General features: G+C 41.3%; 1 protein-coding gene across 1 annotated transcript; it reads right to left on the reverse strand.

Moving 5' to 3' along the window:
* Positions 1–1,356: 1,356 nt before the first annotated feature.
* arhgap31 (Rho GTPase activating protein 31) lies at positions 1,357–12,383 on the reverse strand (the record flags this gene model as incomplete). The annotated part of the gene is made up of 12 exons (XM_079172402.1): positions 1,357–5,155; positions 5,508–5,665; positions 5,763–6,407; positions 6,489–6,545; positions 6,703–6,821; positions 6,935–7,142; positions 7,248–7,387; positions 7,567–7,674; positions 7,788–7,870; positions 9,345–9,489; positions 9,932–10,034; positions 12,284–12,383. The coding sequence occupies 12 exons, from the start codon at positions 12,381–12,383 to the stop codon at positions 3,158–3,160; spliced, it is 3,864 nt and encodes a 1,287-aa protein (XP_079028528.1). The 3' UTR covers positions 1,357–3,157.
* Between the last annotated feature and the right edge of the window lie 2,859 nt (positions 12,384–15,242).

The following is a 15,242-nucleotide window of genomic DNA, read 5'->3' on the forward strand; positions in this document are numbered from 1 at the left end:
AAAAAAAAATCATACAATTGTTATTTCTTGCACCATGTCTTCATCTCTAATGGTCTGTGTTATTTAAAACACTTGTTGTGTATCATCACTCGTGAGTACTACTCTGCATTTAACACTGTTTGGATTTTTTTGTTGTTGTAGTTTTTGCATTATGACATCACGAATTTATAAGTGACAATTTGTTGTTTGAAAGGACGACAGAGAGGCAAGTGCAGGTCCTTTGGTGAATGGAAGCTGAACGCACGCCCTCCGCGCGCACAACCCACGCGTACACGCGTAAACACACAGACGCAAAATGGGGCAGGGTTCAAGGGGCGACGGTGTTTTCGTCTGTAAAGACAGCATAATGGTCCCTTCTCGGCCACAGTATATGTTGAGTAGTTGTAGCGCTTAATGCACTGAAGCACGCGGACTGTCACTGTGTGACTCTCTGTTTATCCCGCAGTTTAGTGGCTCGTTCAGAAAGGCAGTGTGGAGCAGGAGCGTCATCTGGTGGCAAAGACCAGAGTTAGCTGATGAACATGGAGCTGCACAACCATACTTTGGAGAACTTTGACAAAATAAAATATATTTTGTATGCACAGTTCAACAATGTCACTGTAGCCTACATTATTATTTCTGAATAGTAAACGATCATAGGAACACAATAGCTTCTATAGGTCCTAAACATATCGCATGTAACAGACTGCAGAATCACATCTGATCTCCAAAGAGCCCCAGACCACGTGGGGGACCTAAATACTCCTCATTCACACAGCAGCACCGTGACCTCTTTCATATTGCTCCTCTAGTGAGAAGCTGCCAGTGGGATTGTATGAAAGTTATGAAGTTCCCTTGAAACAATAGAGGCATTTAAAATTATGATGTGAAATTTAGCATCTGATATGATACATTGTTAGACCGTTATTGACATTTGGATTAACAAACCAGACAGTCACTTAGGCACTAATTTGACAACATATCAAATTTGTCTGACAATTGTCTTTAATTGGCTAAAATACTTAAAAAAGAGAGAGAGAGAAGCAAAGCTTCACAACTTAGGAGGTATGCTTAAGCAGAGATGAATAGAGGGAGATGAAGGAGAAAGAAAAGACAACAAGTCTGGAGGAAAGTTAAAACCTTGAGTCCTTTACAGTATGAAGCCTGTTTTACAAAAATGGCAATCAGAATGACATTCGACAAATACACAGAGTAAAAAAAACTGCTAAACATCTGCTTGTTGAGACCTTAAGTAACATTCAGCAAAACAAAAACTCCTTTTTAACAGGTGACTTGGCTTTACCAGGTTGTTAGAATGTCACTGCTTTGCATGTTTCAATGAAGGCCACGTGAACCAGTGACTCGTGTGATTTTCAGAACTTTTTATTCTCATAACTTTCTGTTTTAACAAAACTCGTCAAGTATCTTTTTTACATTACTTCAGGTGCTGCCATCGGATACTTAAAGCAAAACTCTCAGCTCAGTTGTTTTTCCTATGAATACAGAGGCTTCTGTCAAACATTTTCAGTATCAACAAGTATACAAAAGTTACAAAACAAATTTAAAAAATAATTCTCATTTTTCAAACTTTTCTTCGGTTGAATGCAGTCATTCATCCAGTCCATCCAAACTTCAGTATAACACATACTGTCACCTTAATAACATCCGCACCTTTAGAAAATACACTGTAGACTCCTTAAACATCCAAACTATGTTGTGTTCATGGGTGATAAAGCTAAATACATCAGAACCTTTGTTCGTTAAATGCAAAGAAAATAGACAAAAACCTGGAGATACCATCATCTGACTTTGACTCAAACACATGAAATACAGTCAGCGTGCACAAAGTCAACCTCCAGTTCACTGTCAGCGGAGCAGCTCCAGGGTTCTACTTTTGATAACGTCACATACTCTTTACTCTTTTCTACAATGCTGGTTCTCATTGTTGTCAAAAACAACAAACAACAACAAAGAATGGACACAAAATACCAAACAATTACGGAAAACAAAGATACACATGAATTAAAGTTCCTCTGTGGGTAAATACTATCAATCTAGCTTGATGTATTGAAATCAGAAAAATGAATTTCCTTTTAAATATTAGTTTTTAAAAAATCACATTGACAACAGCTTATCACGGAGCCAATTAATACATACAGCATATAGGTATCACGTTTACTTCATATCATGTGTAACTTAATAAAGGAATAAATAAACACATCTTTATCTACGTGATCAAATGTGTGGTTGTTAAACTGTTTCTTTGTCAGTTCTTCAGTTTACCATGTTTTGTTCACTTTTTGTTCTCCCGGTATTCAGAGCCCGTAATGTTCAAAGATAACTTCAGTTCAGCATATTAATGTGAGGAGGTCGCAATCTGATGCAGTAAATTCAAATAATCAAACTCTACGTCGTAACATCATGGACACTGATGGCATGTGTTTGTTTAATTCTTCTAAAACTGAGGCTTTTTGTCGTAGAATCCGGACATAAAAAGATATGAAGCCCCTGAATTGTCGTGAGCGACTTTTTGTCCACTTTTCCAGTGACGACCACAAACTGTCTGGTGCTCACTAGAAACCCGGTGACCTGTTTATTTCAAGACAAAACATATTTCACAATGAGGGAGGAAAAATATCTATATTCTTAAAAACTAACCCTTTTGCATTCGACAAAAAACAACAACTTATGTTCCTCTTACGAGCTTTTTGTGGAGGTTTCCGCTGCATGTCTTCTGTGAGCTATCTCCATGACAACTGAATAAACTCCATCCTCTGACAAAGACTGTGAGATGCCGTTCAAACCTCTTGAAAAAACAAGTAAGAGGACCTTGAGTTAATCCTGCCTTTTGTTGAACTACTTTTTACTTGTTTTTAAAGTCTTCTGTGATAATAAACTGAATATCTTTCCGTTTTTGAAACCAGACATTTTAAGTCTGGAAGTTGGCCGCTGGGAAATCATTATTTTCTGATATTTGAAAGACCAAACATTTAATCGACTAACCGGGAAAATAATCAGCAAAATAAAAAAAATCATCAGTTGCAGCCCTAGATCTCAGTCAAGCTTAAATGGCTTTCACATATATCACGGCTTCCTCCAAATCCTGACATTTTATAAAGACGTTCCTGGTATGCTGTGTCTTTAAACACACAGCCGGTCTCACAGTCAGTGACAGCAGTCACTCGATCTGTCTGTGGCTCCTGCTGTCAAAGATCATCGACCTCCTCTGCGGCTGGTAGAAGCAGCTGGTTGACGTTTCCAGTCTCTGTCCACTTTTTGGAATAGTCATTTTGTTTTGAAGGGCGATCCCCTCCGGCGTCCTTAAATTGTCCGCCATCTCTTTAGAAAAGACATTCGCCGCTGAGGCGTCGTTCAGGCTCTTGATGGACGAAAGGAGCTTGCCGTCATCTCCTGACGGAGGATAGTCCATGATGGGAAAAGGAGGGCTGAGCAGGATGAGACTTTGAGGTCTCTGTCTGTTCCTGAAGGACGGTCTTTGTAAGACGTTCCCTCTGTTGGGTCTGGGACAATCTACAAAGACTTCCAGACTGGGCGCGTGTCTCCTCGTGATGACTGGCAGCTCTGGAGTAGATGTGGTCTTCGCAGACTCGGCAACATGTGGGTGTTTTTGGTGTTTGGGTTCAGGCTCTTTATTCTCCAGCTCCTCCTTTAGATCTGACATCACTGGAGGAGGTGCGGCATTGCTTTTCTCCGCAGTCGTTTTAGGATGTTCCTTTTCGTGTTCCTTCGCTGCATCGAAATCCTTCTCGAGTCTGGAGGGAGGTATCTGGCTGTACTGCACCTTCGGAGGGACGACCGGCACCGCTTTGGCCTGGCATGTTTTTATCATGAAGGCCGTTCGCACCGAGGACACGCTGACCGGGGCTGAATTTCGGCGTAGAGGCGCCTGCCGATCGCTCAGGAACAACTCCAACTCTGAGGGAAGCCTGTTGTTGACAGACTCAGAGGAGGTCAGTAATCCTCTCTGACCAGAGGAAAACGCTGATGAATTACGGTTTTGCTGATTTGAAATGTCTCTGATGCATCGATGCCCCAGGTCTAAATTAAGTGAATACGGTCTGTGTTTAGCAAAGCAATTTTCCTCTCTTTTCTCTGCCTCATAAGACATCTGCCTGTAAAACCTCTGAGATGATGCTGTATTCTTCTGTTTTGTCGTGCTGCATTTCCCTGTGTGAGCTTGTGCTGTGTTACTGCTGTTCACGCCGATCCCTGACGGCAATTGCGTCCATTTAGTCTCTGGTTTGCTACTGGTGGTCTGAGGAACGTTTCCTGAGACGTGTTCAGTGCTCTTTATGAGACACTGTTTGCTGTCATCAACTGAAGGAGATGAAATCTGAGTTTCCCCACGAGTGCCGAAGGGTGATAGCTGCTGAAACAACTCCTCTATGTCAGGTGAGTGGAGCGGACTGGTAACCCACTGCTTGGTGGAGCTGAAGTCCTCCCAGGGCTCCACCAAGTCCAGCTCCTCTGGGTTTGCTCCGCATCCTTCGTCGTTGTAGAGGTTTGGCAGCTCCAAGGCGTGACGTCTCTCCTCCAAACACACCGACAGCCTCTGAATAACCTCAGACGCAGAAACCCCGTTCTTCTTTGCTGCATCACCAGAGTCGTTTTTGTCTCCTTGGGGGATTTCAAGTTTCTCCGATTTCTTGTCGGTATCATCTGCTCCTGAGAAGCCGACAACAGTTGGAGTATCCTCTATCGTCAAAGGATTCATGACTTTATCCAAACAGGTTTCTTTTAAGGGAAGCTGGCTCTGTTTTGTGTCATCTTTGTTTAAGGGTTCGATTTTTAGATGCAGCTTCTTCTCTTTTTTTGCACCCGCCATATCAGCGCGAACGCTTTCTGTGTTATTTTGAAGAGAAAATAGGATGTCAGACTCTGACGGCTGTTTCTTTGCAGAGTCTGATCCGGTGGGCATTACGTGATCACTCAGAGAAGTGTACGAAGGCTGATCCCTAAACAACAACGACAGAGACGGAGAGCTGCGGCTCCGTTTCGACTTAACATCCATTGTTAACTTCATGCCCTCACAGGTGCTCTTGGAGTTGAAAACGGGTTTGAAAGTCTCATCCAGCAGGTCGATTTCAGGTTCAGTTATCTTCAGCTCTTGGTGGAGGTCAGACCAAAGTTCTTTCCCAGCAGAAGATCCCTTGTCCTGAGAAAGTATTAATAAGAAAAAATAGAAAGGATTACAATCAATGATTCCATTACTCATTCATAAACCAAGCGAACATAATTATTCTTATATATATGAGAAGTATTCACATACCTGTAAATCCCAGTTATCTGAATCAATTTTACTTCTGAGAATTGGATGGACCAGTGATTAATCCGAGGTTACCGAAAACCATGTGGTGTTCGATTTACTATTACTTTTCTTTAAATATTTTAAGCCTTTTATATTTAAAAAAACTTAAACTTAATTTGATGGTAAAATACACACAGAAAACCTAAGCCCCAATCAAACATAGCATCTGTAATTCTGCTCAAGTGGAAGCACAACTCACATGATTTACCAGTTGCATAGTTATCTGCTGGTTGTGCAGTTCTTTCCCAGGAGATGGCGCCGCATCTTTCCCTTCTCTTGCATTATCACTGGACGCTGGTTCCAGTTGCAAAGTATTCCCCCCTCCTTGACCTTCTTGCAATATTTCTTTGCTTGCTTCTGAATAAAAAAATAAATAGTTTTTTCATGACATCTTATAACACATGTATGACTTTAATAAGAACCCTAACTGTAGCATGTGATAATATGTCCTCACCCTCTGGCAGGACTCTCGGGGTCGGCTCCGCTGTGTTTTTCCTCTCTGCTCCTTCCTGCTTCTTGGGTTCCAGTTGGGGGAAAGTGTTGCTCTTTCCACTGTTGACGCTCTGCTCTGAGCTCTCTCTGCAAGGTTTCAGAGCAGCAGCTTTGTCCTTGACGTGCACCCTGCACGGCGTGCTGTTGGAGCTAATAACGGCCGACACACGCAGGGGTACAGACACAGCAAAAGGCTCGGATATGTTGACAGCTCTGCGCTGATGCCTCGGTGAGGACTCCAGCGGGAAGAAGCTTCCTGGGAAGGAGGGCCGAGAGGAGCTGTTGTGCGAGGAGCCCGAGTACAACATCCTCCTGCTTTTCGGAGAGGTGGGCTTGTAGCCGCTGAGGTCATCACCTTTGAACACCTTCAGTTGCTCAGGCAGTGTTTTTTGAGGGGGTGCAGAGGCACCTGGTGCCCCTTTTTGGTCCATGCTAGAGCTCCAGCCACCTGTTGCCCCTCCAGGTTTCATCCCTTTAAACTCCCAGTTTGCATCGTGTTCACTCAGATCAAAGAGCGAGTCAGATCCCAGCGTTCTGGACTTTACATCCGGAACAGAAATGCTGCCGGATCCACTGGCTTGACTTTTGTTTCCTGTTCTGTCGTCATCTGTGTGGTAAAAATAAGTGTTACACCATCGTATTCATTTTGCCCCGTGTTTAAATGAAAGTATCCAGGTTTTAGCCTCACCTGTTGGTAAGCTGCACAACGACTCCATGCTCCTGGACGGACGGAGAGCTGCCTTTTCTGTTTGAAAAAACATTATCACACTTTGACAACAATATTTTAAGTGTCGGGAAGCTGTAAAAATGTAAAAAAAAACTGTTTGAAAATGAATTTAAAGAATGTGAATAGTTTGTTGGCATGGTTAGATCATTGTTAACTCTCCCTTTGGACATTTTACCTGTCCCTTGTGTTCTTATGAACACACTGCCGTTCCGGCTGAGTTTTCCCTTCGGGTCCACAGACCGTCCCAGGTTGAAGATGGACTTCCACTTCTTTGACTTCCCAGAAAACTTTCTCCTAACAGACCAACAGAGATTATTACGTCCAGTGCTATCAAACAGCGCCCTGACAGTAATACAGAAATACATGAATCAAACACTTTCAATGGACTGAATCCAAATCTGCCATACTTGCTGTCTGCTATGTCTATGACGGTGTGGTAGAGCGTGGCGGTGCTGGTGTCAGGCAGACTGTTCTCTCGCTGACGCTCTTTATGCACAGGATGGTTTGGGCTTAAGGAACGGGCCTGGGCTTCTTCCAGGCTCATCAGTTTCATCGGCACACACTGGCCGCTGATCGGGAGTGTAGCATACTTCTCCCCACACATCAAACTCGGTCCTGGAGAAGTATAATAAGTCGTTGTTTTTTTTTAAATGGTGAATTAGCAAATCCTTAAGCCCAACAAATCTCCCACAAAAGAGTTTATATGTATTTTTTGAATACCTTCTTTGGGTTTGATTTGCACAGAATCACTGAAGATCTCCTCCGTGTGGTTTAGAATATACTCAACCACTGACTGTTGTATCCGCACCTCCTGGAAAGCCATGTCTCCATTATTACATGACGCCTCAATATCTTTAGATCTAAGAAAATGAAAGTAATAAATATTAGAATCCTTTGAAGAAAAAAAAACCGTGTTATTTACGCAAACTTTCAAGAAGCAAAAAAGTACAAATCTTTTGAACTGGAAAGTATCTAGACATTACCTTCTTTGTTGAAGGTTATTTTAGTGTTTCAAGCACATCTGTGAAGCTAAACTCACCGTAATAGATTTGGAGCCCAAACCAGGGCCAGGTTACGTGTATGCATGTTTGTCTGGGTGCTTAAGGTGGCAAGGTGGGCCAAGTGTTTAGTGAGGTACTCCAGAGTCCTGAGGAGAGTTGACAAACACTTCTTGGAACATTTACTACAACAGAATTCGTAAAATCTGGACTGTCAGCTGTCTTCACTGCTGTGAAATGAGTGTAAAGGGCCGAGGTTTACCTGAAGTGAGGGGTCGGCAGGTCTTTGATGACCCCCTGAATGTGTAAGAGTCTCTCATGATCCCCCTGGACCGAGACCACTTCCTGCTTGCAAAACAGAAAGATGTCCATGTCAAAGAAAGTCGCCGTAAAACTTTACTTCCAATAGATACTTAACGCCAAATATGAATTGAATTCTCACGCTTGTGGTCTCTGCAGCGCTCTTGAAAGTCTGTCTGATAATAATAATCTTTAATTTGTCAGCATACATACAAAACAAACCAGTTGATAGGATCTGTGTAAAAAAGGGTAAATCTAATTTCCCAATGCATGCCCTGTCCTTCCATCAAGCCTCCAAACAAAGGTAAACAGACATGCTGGAGTGCGTGCAGTCAAACTAATGTGATTGAGGTCCAAACAGCTGAGCACGTTAGCTGCATTTGTTAGTCAAGTGTGAGGTCGTCAACATTAGTCGTTGTTAAAACGTGCTCTTGCACAGTCTTGTGCCATTATGTCGAATAGCCGAAGCACAAGGATGAACTTTAAAATGACATTATGCATGAGTAAACATGATGCCAGGTGAAATAATCAATAATACACTACAATGTACACATCATGCTCAATGACTATGTCGTTAAGAGTTCATTCCTTCCAGGACAACTTGGCTAGAAAGGCTAAACTGGGTTTTGGTGTTTTTTTTCTATATTACGCCTTGTGAGGAACTGACTTTTCCTAAAACACTGCAGTACTGGAGTTTTCAAGCACGAGCAGCACCAGATGTATTAATGCCAAGGTATGCTAATGGCCCGTCAGGGTACACAGAAAGCTTCACAGAAAGCATGAACCAGGTCTTACAGTCAGGGATTCCTTCCCTCCTGCTCCTCTTTAAAGTCTCTTTCACATCTGCAGTTCTTCCAGAAAATGTTAAATGTAGATATTGTGTCTCCCCGATGTTGGCCCCACAGGTTACCAGATACATTTGGAAATTTAAATTTGAATGTTTTTGCTCTTGCTTCCTAACAAACCGTAAACCCCCCTGAGATCCAAAAGGGACAGCAACAATTAAATAGTGCATTATTAATACATTGTTACATAACAGAACTTCTTGGCAACAGTGTAGCCCACAAAAACACACTCATAAAAGATAAAACAGATAATAACTCAGTCTCTTACAATGAGTTCTTTCATACAGTATATGCAGAGACATCTTTTTATGATTGTAAGCAGCAAACCTACTACTTTTAATAACAAAGATGAAGAATGATATTAAATCATACTGTAGTTGAATTACTTAATACAAGTATGTTCTTTGCATTCAGTTCAGTTGACATCTGCTAATAATACTGTATTCTCCGGGGAAGAGATGGAAACAGCTGATCAATAGTGAGCCGAAGACTTGAGGCCACATTCATGAAACATTGTAATAAATAAGATCTTCATAGTGTTGCCACAACTCTGGGACTATCTGTTACTAATTACTGTTTGTAAAGCATGAATCTGCCGTGAAACCGCGCCTATAGGCCACGCAGGATTTTTTTTTTTTTCACTTCAGCAAAACTGTAAATGTGAATGTACTCACGGTGAATCTGCTGTATAGCTCGTATGTGAGCAGAGGATTGGGTAGCTCCCTGAAGAACAGCTTACATAAGGAACCCACACAGTGGATGTCCTGGAGGTACACTTCCTTTGTAAGGTCAGGGCACGCCTCGGAGCAGAATTCCTGCCTGCACACACACACACACACACACACACACACACACACACAAACACAGTTAGCTGAATGCTTTGATTGTTCCTACCCCTGGTAACTGTTGCAGTATGTGGCATAATAGATTGAGGTCTATTCAGTCGACTAACGTTGTTGTGGGAAAAAAACAAGCAACGCTAAACGCTCTCAATACTAATCTGAGGAAACAATATTATGTAAATTGATGAGAATCACGTCTATATATTCAGCCCACCTGACTAAAACAGTATTTGATGTAGGAGAGCATCATTTTCTTAATTACCAGGATGTAAACACAAGTAATTATAGAGAATGTAAGGTTAAAGCACTGCTGCTTTATAATGAAATCATAATTCTTATCACCTAATGCCTAATATTTTGTATGACTTGAGGTTTTTGTTGCCGCCTCAAAAGCATTACTGTACATGTTGCATGAGTACCTGAGACGCTGGATATTTGAGGTGATCCCCGACAGTCTGTAGATCCCGTCCACAATCCCATGCTCCTCAATAAACTCTGCACATTTCTTAAGAACCTGAGGAACTGAAGTTAAGAAACTGTGTTATTCATGTACTTTTAGTCATATACCGGACTTGATGGGCACACACACACACACACACACCTTAAAAGCAGGAGAAGGAACTGTGACTCTAATGTTTCAGCAGAAACAATGCACATACGGTTGACTTCATGGTATATGGGGGTTTGTTCCACTAGGTCTGTTTTCTATTCCTTAGGGCCGCTGATTGTAGGTGGACTTCGACAGGAAGTTAAAAATGGTTTGTTTGTTTCAGAGGAAGGTTGACACACCCAGTCCTTTTAGCTGGTATTACTTACGACATTTCCTCTAATAGAAAACGGCTTTTGAAATGTTACCACTGACCTACACAGCTTCATGAACTACAGTACATCACCTCCTTAATAACTGTGGCTTCACAGCTAAATCACATGTTCTGATTCAGTCTGACCACAACTTCCCTTTAGCTAAAACCGAAATCAGCAATTGAATGCAAATCAGCACATTTGGAAAAAGTTGATTTTGATTCCATTTCCAAAGACGGATAAGATCAGCTGTATTTGACCTATAAAGCGTAGGTGAAGGAACAGACAGTAGAGATGAGGGGAAACCAAATGTTGATTAATCCTGGCTCCATATTAACGTTAATTAAGTGCAACTCTTCTCAGATATAAAGAATAGCTTTCAATTTGGTTTTGGGGTTAAGTCTGACATGGGCCAACACATTTTAACCTCTAAGCAGTGTGAGATTTTAAGTAGTAATGAATTATGTGTTGGTGCAGGTTTAAAGAAAATACTTTATATTTACATTTCAACAAATAATATGGCATAACTTTCTTTCACAGAAAAAATATTGTATATTAAAACAGACATTTTCACGTCTTTTGAGAGTTTTAGTTCCATATGTCGCCTTACATTTCTAATGCTTTTGGCTATATGAATGAATGCTATTTTATTCCATTATGTGCTAGTTATTCTTTTGTAGGCTTTTCCATTTGAACTACACTCTTATTCCCATGTCTCTTGTTGTTGAATAAAAAACAAACAAAATCCCTCCAGTTTTGGAAATGGTTCATTTCTCAGAAATTGCCGCAGACACCAAGAATCTGTCATTTACATTCTCATCTATTTGATTTAATTGGACTTTCAGCAACATGCCTGTGGTCTAATTTACTTCTGGAGCCTTCATTTAGCGCCTCTCAGTCTCTGCACTGAGGGAAGAGCTCTGCTTCTTGTCGACTGGCAACAAAAGTACAGTTTGGACAGATTTCTAAAGGCACTTTATGTTGACACATGAAATCAAATTGTTTCATGGTGTGTTAAGAGGTAAACTATCTATTGCTCATTATTATTCTCTCACTACTTCTTAACTTAACATCTACTTTGTGTCTGTTAGTTTGTCAGGAGCTTGCAGTAATATTCAAAAGCAGTAACAAACTAATGCAGTACCCAATCTAAAAACACAATATGTCTGCTGGACATCCGTGACGGAGAGGTACGACACAAACCTCCTCCCTCACTTCCTGCACTGAATGCACCACTCTTACTGGTCTTCCTTAAAGTTATCCTCGGCACCGCTATTCATATGCCTCTGCACGTGGGATACTTCTCTTTTTTGGACATATCATGGTCCCCCCCCCCCCCCCAAAACAAATTAAAATCACAGATAATGGTTGTAACAAAGGAACATACGATCAGAAGACTGAAAATAGATCCAATGACATATTACCCCAAACAAACCTGACTACTTATTTTAATATTTAATGATGCGTTTAGTTTCTCTTCTGTTTTTATCAGAACTCATGGTTTTCATCCATAGTCAGCAGCACCGCCCAGTCTTTCGTCAGACATAAAACCAGCCATAGGAACTATAGTCACCTTAAATTAAAACTAAAACAAGAAATGTAAGAGCCACACCCAAAGTCACAAATGACCATTTAATACAGCCAATGTGCGAATGAATGGCCTTACTACAGTAAATGTAGAACACACGTAGACCTACTATTCATATATGTACTCTTTGAACAAAGCCTGTATTTGTTACATAAACATACTTTTTTTGTCTTTCCTGTCCTAATTTAGCCACATGAAGTGTATGTAAAAGGTTATTATAGCTATAATAATCCAGAAAATGACTAATAAACCTTAATTTTCAGTATAAATATTATCCTCTACATATGAGTCAAGTAATAAATGAAAGAAACCGTGTGTAGTTTGATGATAGCTGTTTGTAAAGGAGTGTTGGTTGTAAAAGAAAGCTAAATAAATAGTTTACCATCTTGTCCTGAGTTCTGGAGATGTTCTATCAGGTCACAGCCGAACACATTTTCACTTCCTTTCTTTTTGGACTTCTGCTTAGTCCCTTTATTCTTCATGTGGCTCCAGTTAGTCGTCCCGATGATTAAAACAAACAGATCCTTGGGAGCACAGCGATCGATCCATATGACCCCGACAGAGGTTGAGTTAGTAGGTCAGAAAAGCAGCCACATAGAAATCCCAGCGAACAGCTCCGAAAACTCTGCATCCGCTCACATTCTGATTAACCACACTGTTGGAGGCTGAGAGCAGAAGTGACGTCACATTTTGAACTTTTAAGTCCTTTAGATTGTCATAACTTGAAGTGATGATCAATGAAAGTTCCTGGTGTAGCTGTTGCTTGGTTGGGACGTGGCAGTCTGTTGCTTTATCTCTGAAGGATTTGCAGAAACAGCATTAGAATCGGTCGGTTTCCTGTTGTTTTTTCTTTTACCCCCAGCCAGTCTCTCTCTGCTCCTTTTTTATCTCCTCCTCTTTTCCTTCATTCCACAGTCTCCCCTTTTCACTAGCTCCTCTGTAGCCCAGGAAGCATATGAACAGAGGCAAATCCCCTCAGGAGCATTAGTTTTTATTTTAAATCAGATTTCCACTTTGAGATTTTTAGAATATTCTATATTTAGAGATGGACTCGTGGCAGGGATTTATGAAATGTGTAAAGAGGAGGGAAGTCAAGTGAGGGGAGGAGAACAGCTGACTTCTGTTTCTCTCCTGGTTTAGGAATTACTGACCTCCTCTATCCATTTTTTTTTTCATGTGTCCAAACTTGGAGCTAACGGGAAAGCTGCTCTCTGCCTTCCTGAATGCTCCCAATGTGTACAATTTCCTGTGCAAAGAGCCCGGGCTCGAAAACAAAAACAGACGGGTTCTGAAGGAAGAGGGAAGTGGGAGGCGACTGAAGTGAGGGCCTGAAGGGCACAGATGGGAAATGGGGGGGGGGGGGGGGTTGGAGGGTTAAGAGTGAGGAGATGGACGACACACATGGTTCTCGTTACTAACTGCTATGCACGTTATGTTTTTCTTTTTCAAACCAGACTGCAACGTTATCACAAAGACGTAATCCGGGTTTGCATTAAACGTACAGCTTTTAGTCATGTACCACAGTGTCTTTATTACTTCCTGTCTTTACTAAATGTAATTAAATTACATCCCCAAACTAACCTGAGACAATTCATGAAAAACTCCCTGGGTAGTGATAACATATTCCTCATATGTTTCGCTGTAACTTTCCCTGGGGTGATATTTAAAAAGCTAATCACTAATTGCAGTATATCTATGTTAACCCCTGTTGGTCCACTGTCAAACCACTGACCGCAGTGATTTACTGCGTTGGAGATAATTTATTTAACTGGAGGCCGAAAAGCTACTCTATGTTTGGAAACTTGGTTTGATTTGTTGGCATACACAGTCTAGTCTTACTAGCCTCATAACGGTGCAACAATTATGGTTTCCAAGTCACATTTATATGAAAGATTAGCATTCTGCAATAACTTGGTGGCAGTGAAAACAAGCTGTGAAACAACACCACAAATTATCACCTTTTAAGTTGATATAGCAAACTTCTTTGCTACACTGTAACGAATTACTGTGAATTTACGGTGGATTTTCAACGGTATCTTACAGTATTTCATAATAACTGTAACATACAGTTAAATGTTCATCCCTTCAGTGGCGGCTGGTGGAACATGTTCTAGGTAGGGCCATCCAATCAACTTCAGCAAACATCCCAGTATGATTTAATGCAAAAAAATTAAGCTATCAAAGATGCATTACTACTTTGCATTTAAATATTTAACATTTATTCCAACACGAAAAAAAGTAGTAAATAACACTTTGATAAACACGTCAGGACATCTTATTTTAGTCACCCTCACAGGGAATTCAGTATAATATATATATACAGTATAATATATATCATATAATAATATTCAGTATAATATAAAACACACACATACATATATAGATATAAGCTATGATGAGTTTTCACTGTTAATTTACCATCTCATTTAAATGTTGATGCCTCCATGACCAAGTTGTCATGAAACTATGTAGAAGAAAAGATGTTCACTTTGCCTAACATGTAGCTTGACAGAGTTCTCATGTGTGCCCTGGTGTTCTCATGTTTCCTTACCTCCTCCTCCCTCACTCCCGTAACTGTCCGTGCTGGATCTGTCCCCGTTGTTTTAAAAAGCTAACTCAGTTATTAGCATGACTGCATCCAGCTAGCCAAACCTGTCTGGTGTACAGCTAGTTGAGAAGCTTCGCATGTACTGCCTCCCTTTCCCGCTAGTCTGCTGTCTGATTGTGAGGTCAGGCTGATCTGGGATCAGCTCTTTGGGCTGAAGTTTCTCCACCAAAGTTCTCCTCTCAAACGGGTCTTGGAGGAGTAGTGCTCGCGCTCGCCTGTAGAGACTTCTCCTGACGAAAACGCGCAGTTTTGGGCCAAATCGGTTTGGCCCCAAACTGACTCTATTTGAGGATGCTGATTGGCTAAATTGTATGTCACTCATGTATATCTTTAATCAGTAACTGGCTCAACTGCTTCATAGACCCGCCTCTTTTCGGCCAAATTCATTTGGCCCCACTCGCTGCGCGTTCTAAGACGTGTCGTGCACACAGGCGGAGAGGACGAGAAGAAGAGCAGACAGGCGGAGAGGACGAGCAGGAAAAGCATATGTTTTGTGCTGATATCATATTTTACACATATTACTATATACATTCCATAGAGCTAGACTGTGATGCAGTTCTATTACACTGTTCTTAATGCTATTTTAATTCAGAGTCTGAGGGAATTACACCGAGATTGAAAAGTGTCCGATGATGCCACTGTGGTTCAGCGGTAGATACCTATCCCTAGAGTGGTATGCTGTTCAGCGGTATTTACCTATCCCTAGAGTGGTATGCTGTTCAGTGGTAGGTAC

This window comes from Pholis gunnellus, assembly GCF_910591455.1.
Source record: "Pholis gunnellus genome assembly, chromosome: 13".
In the NCBI taxonomy this organism is placed as follows: Eukaryota; Metazoa; Chordata; class Actinopteri; order Perciformes; family Pholidae; genus Pholis; species Pholis gunnellus.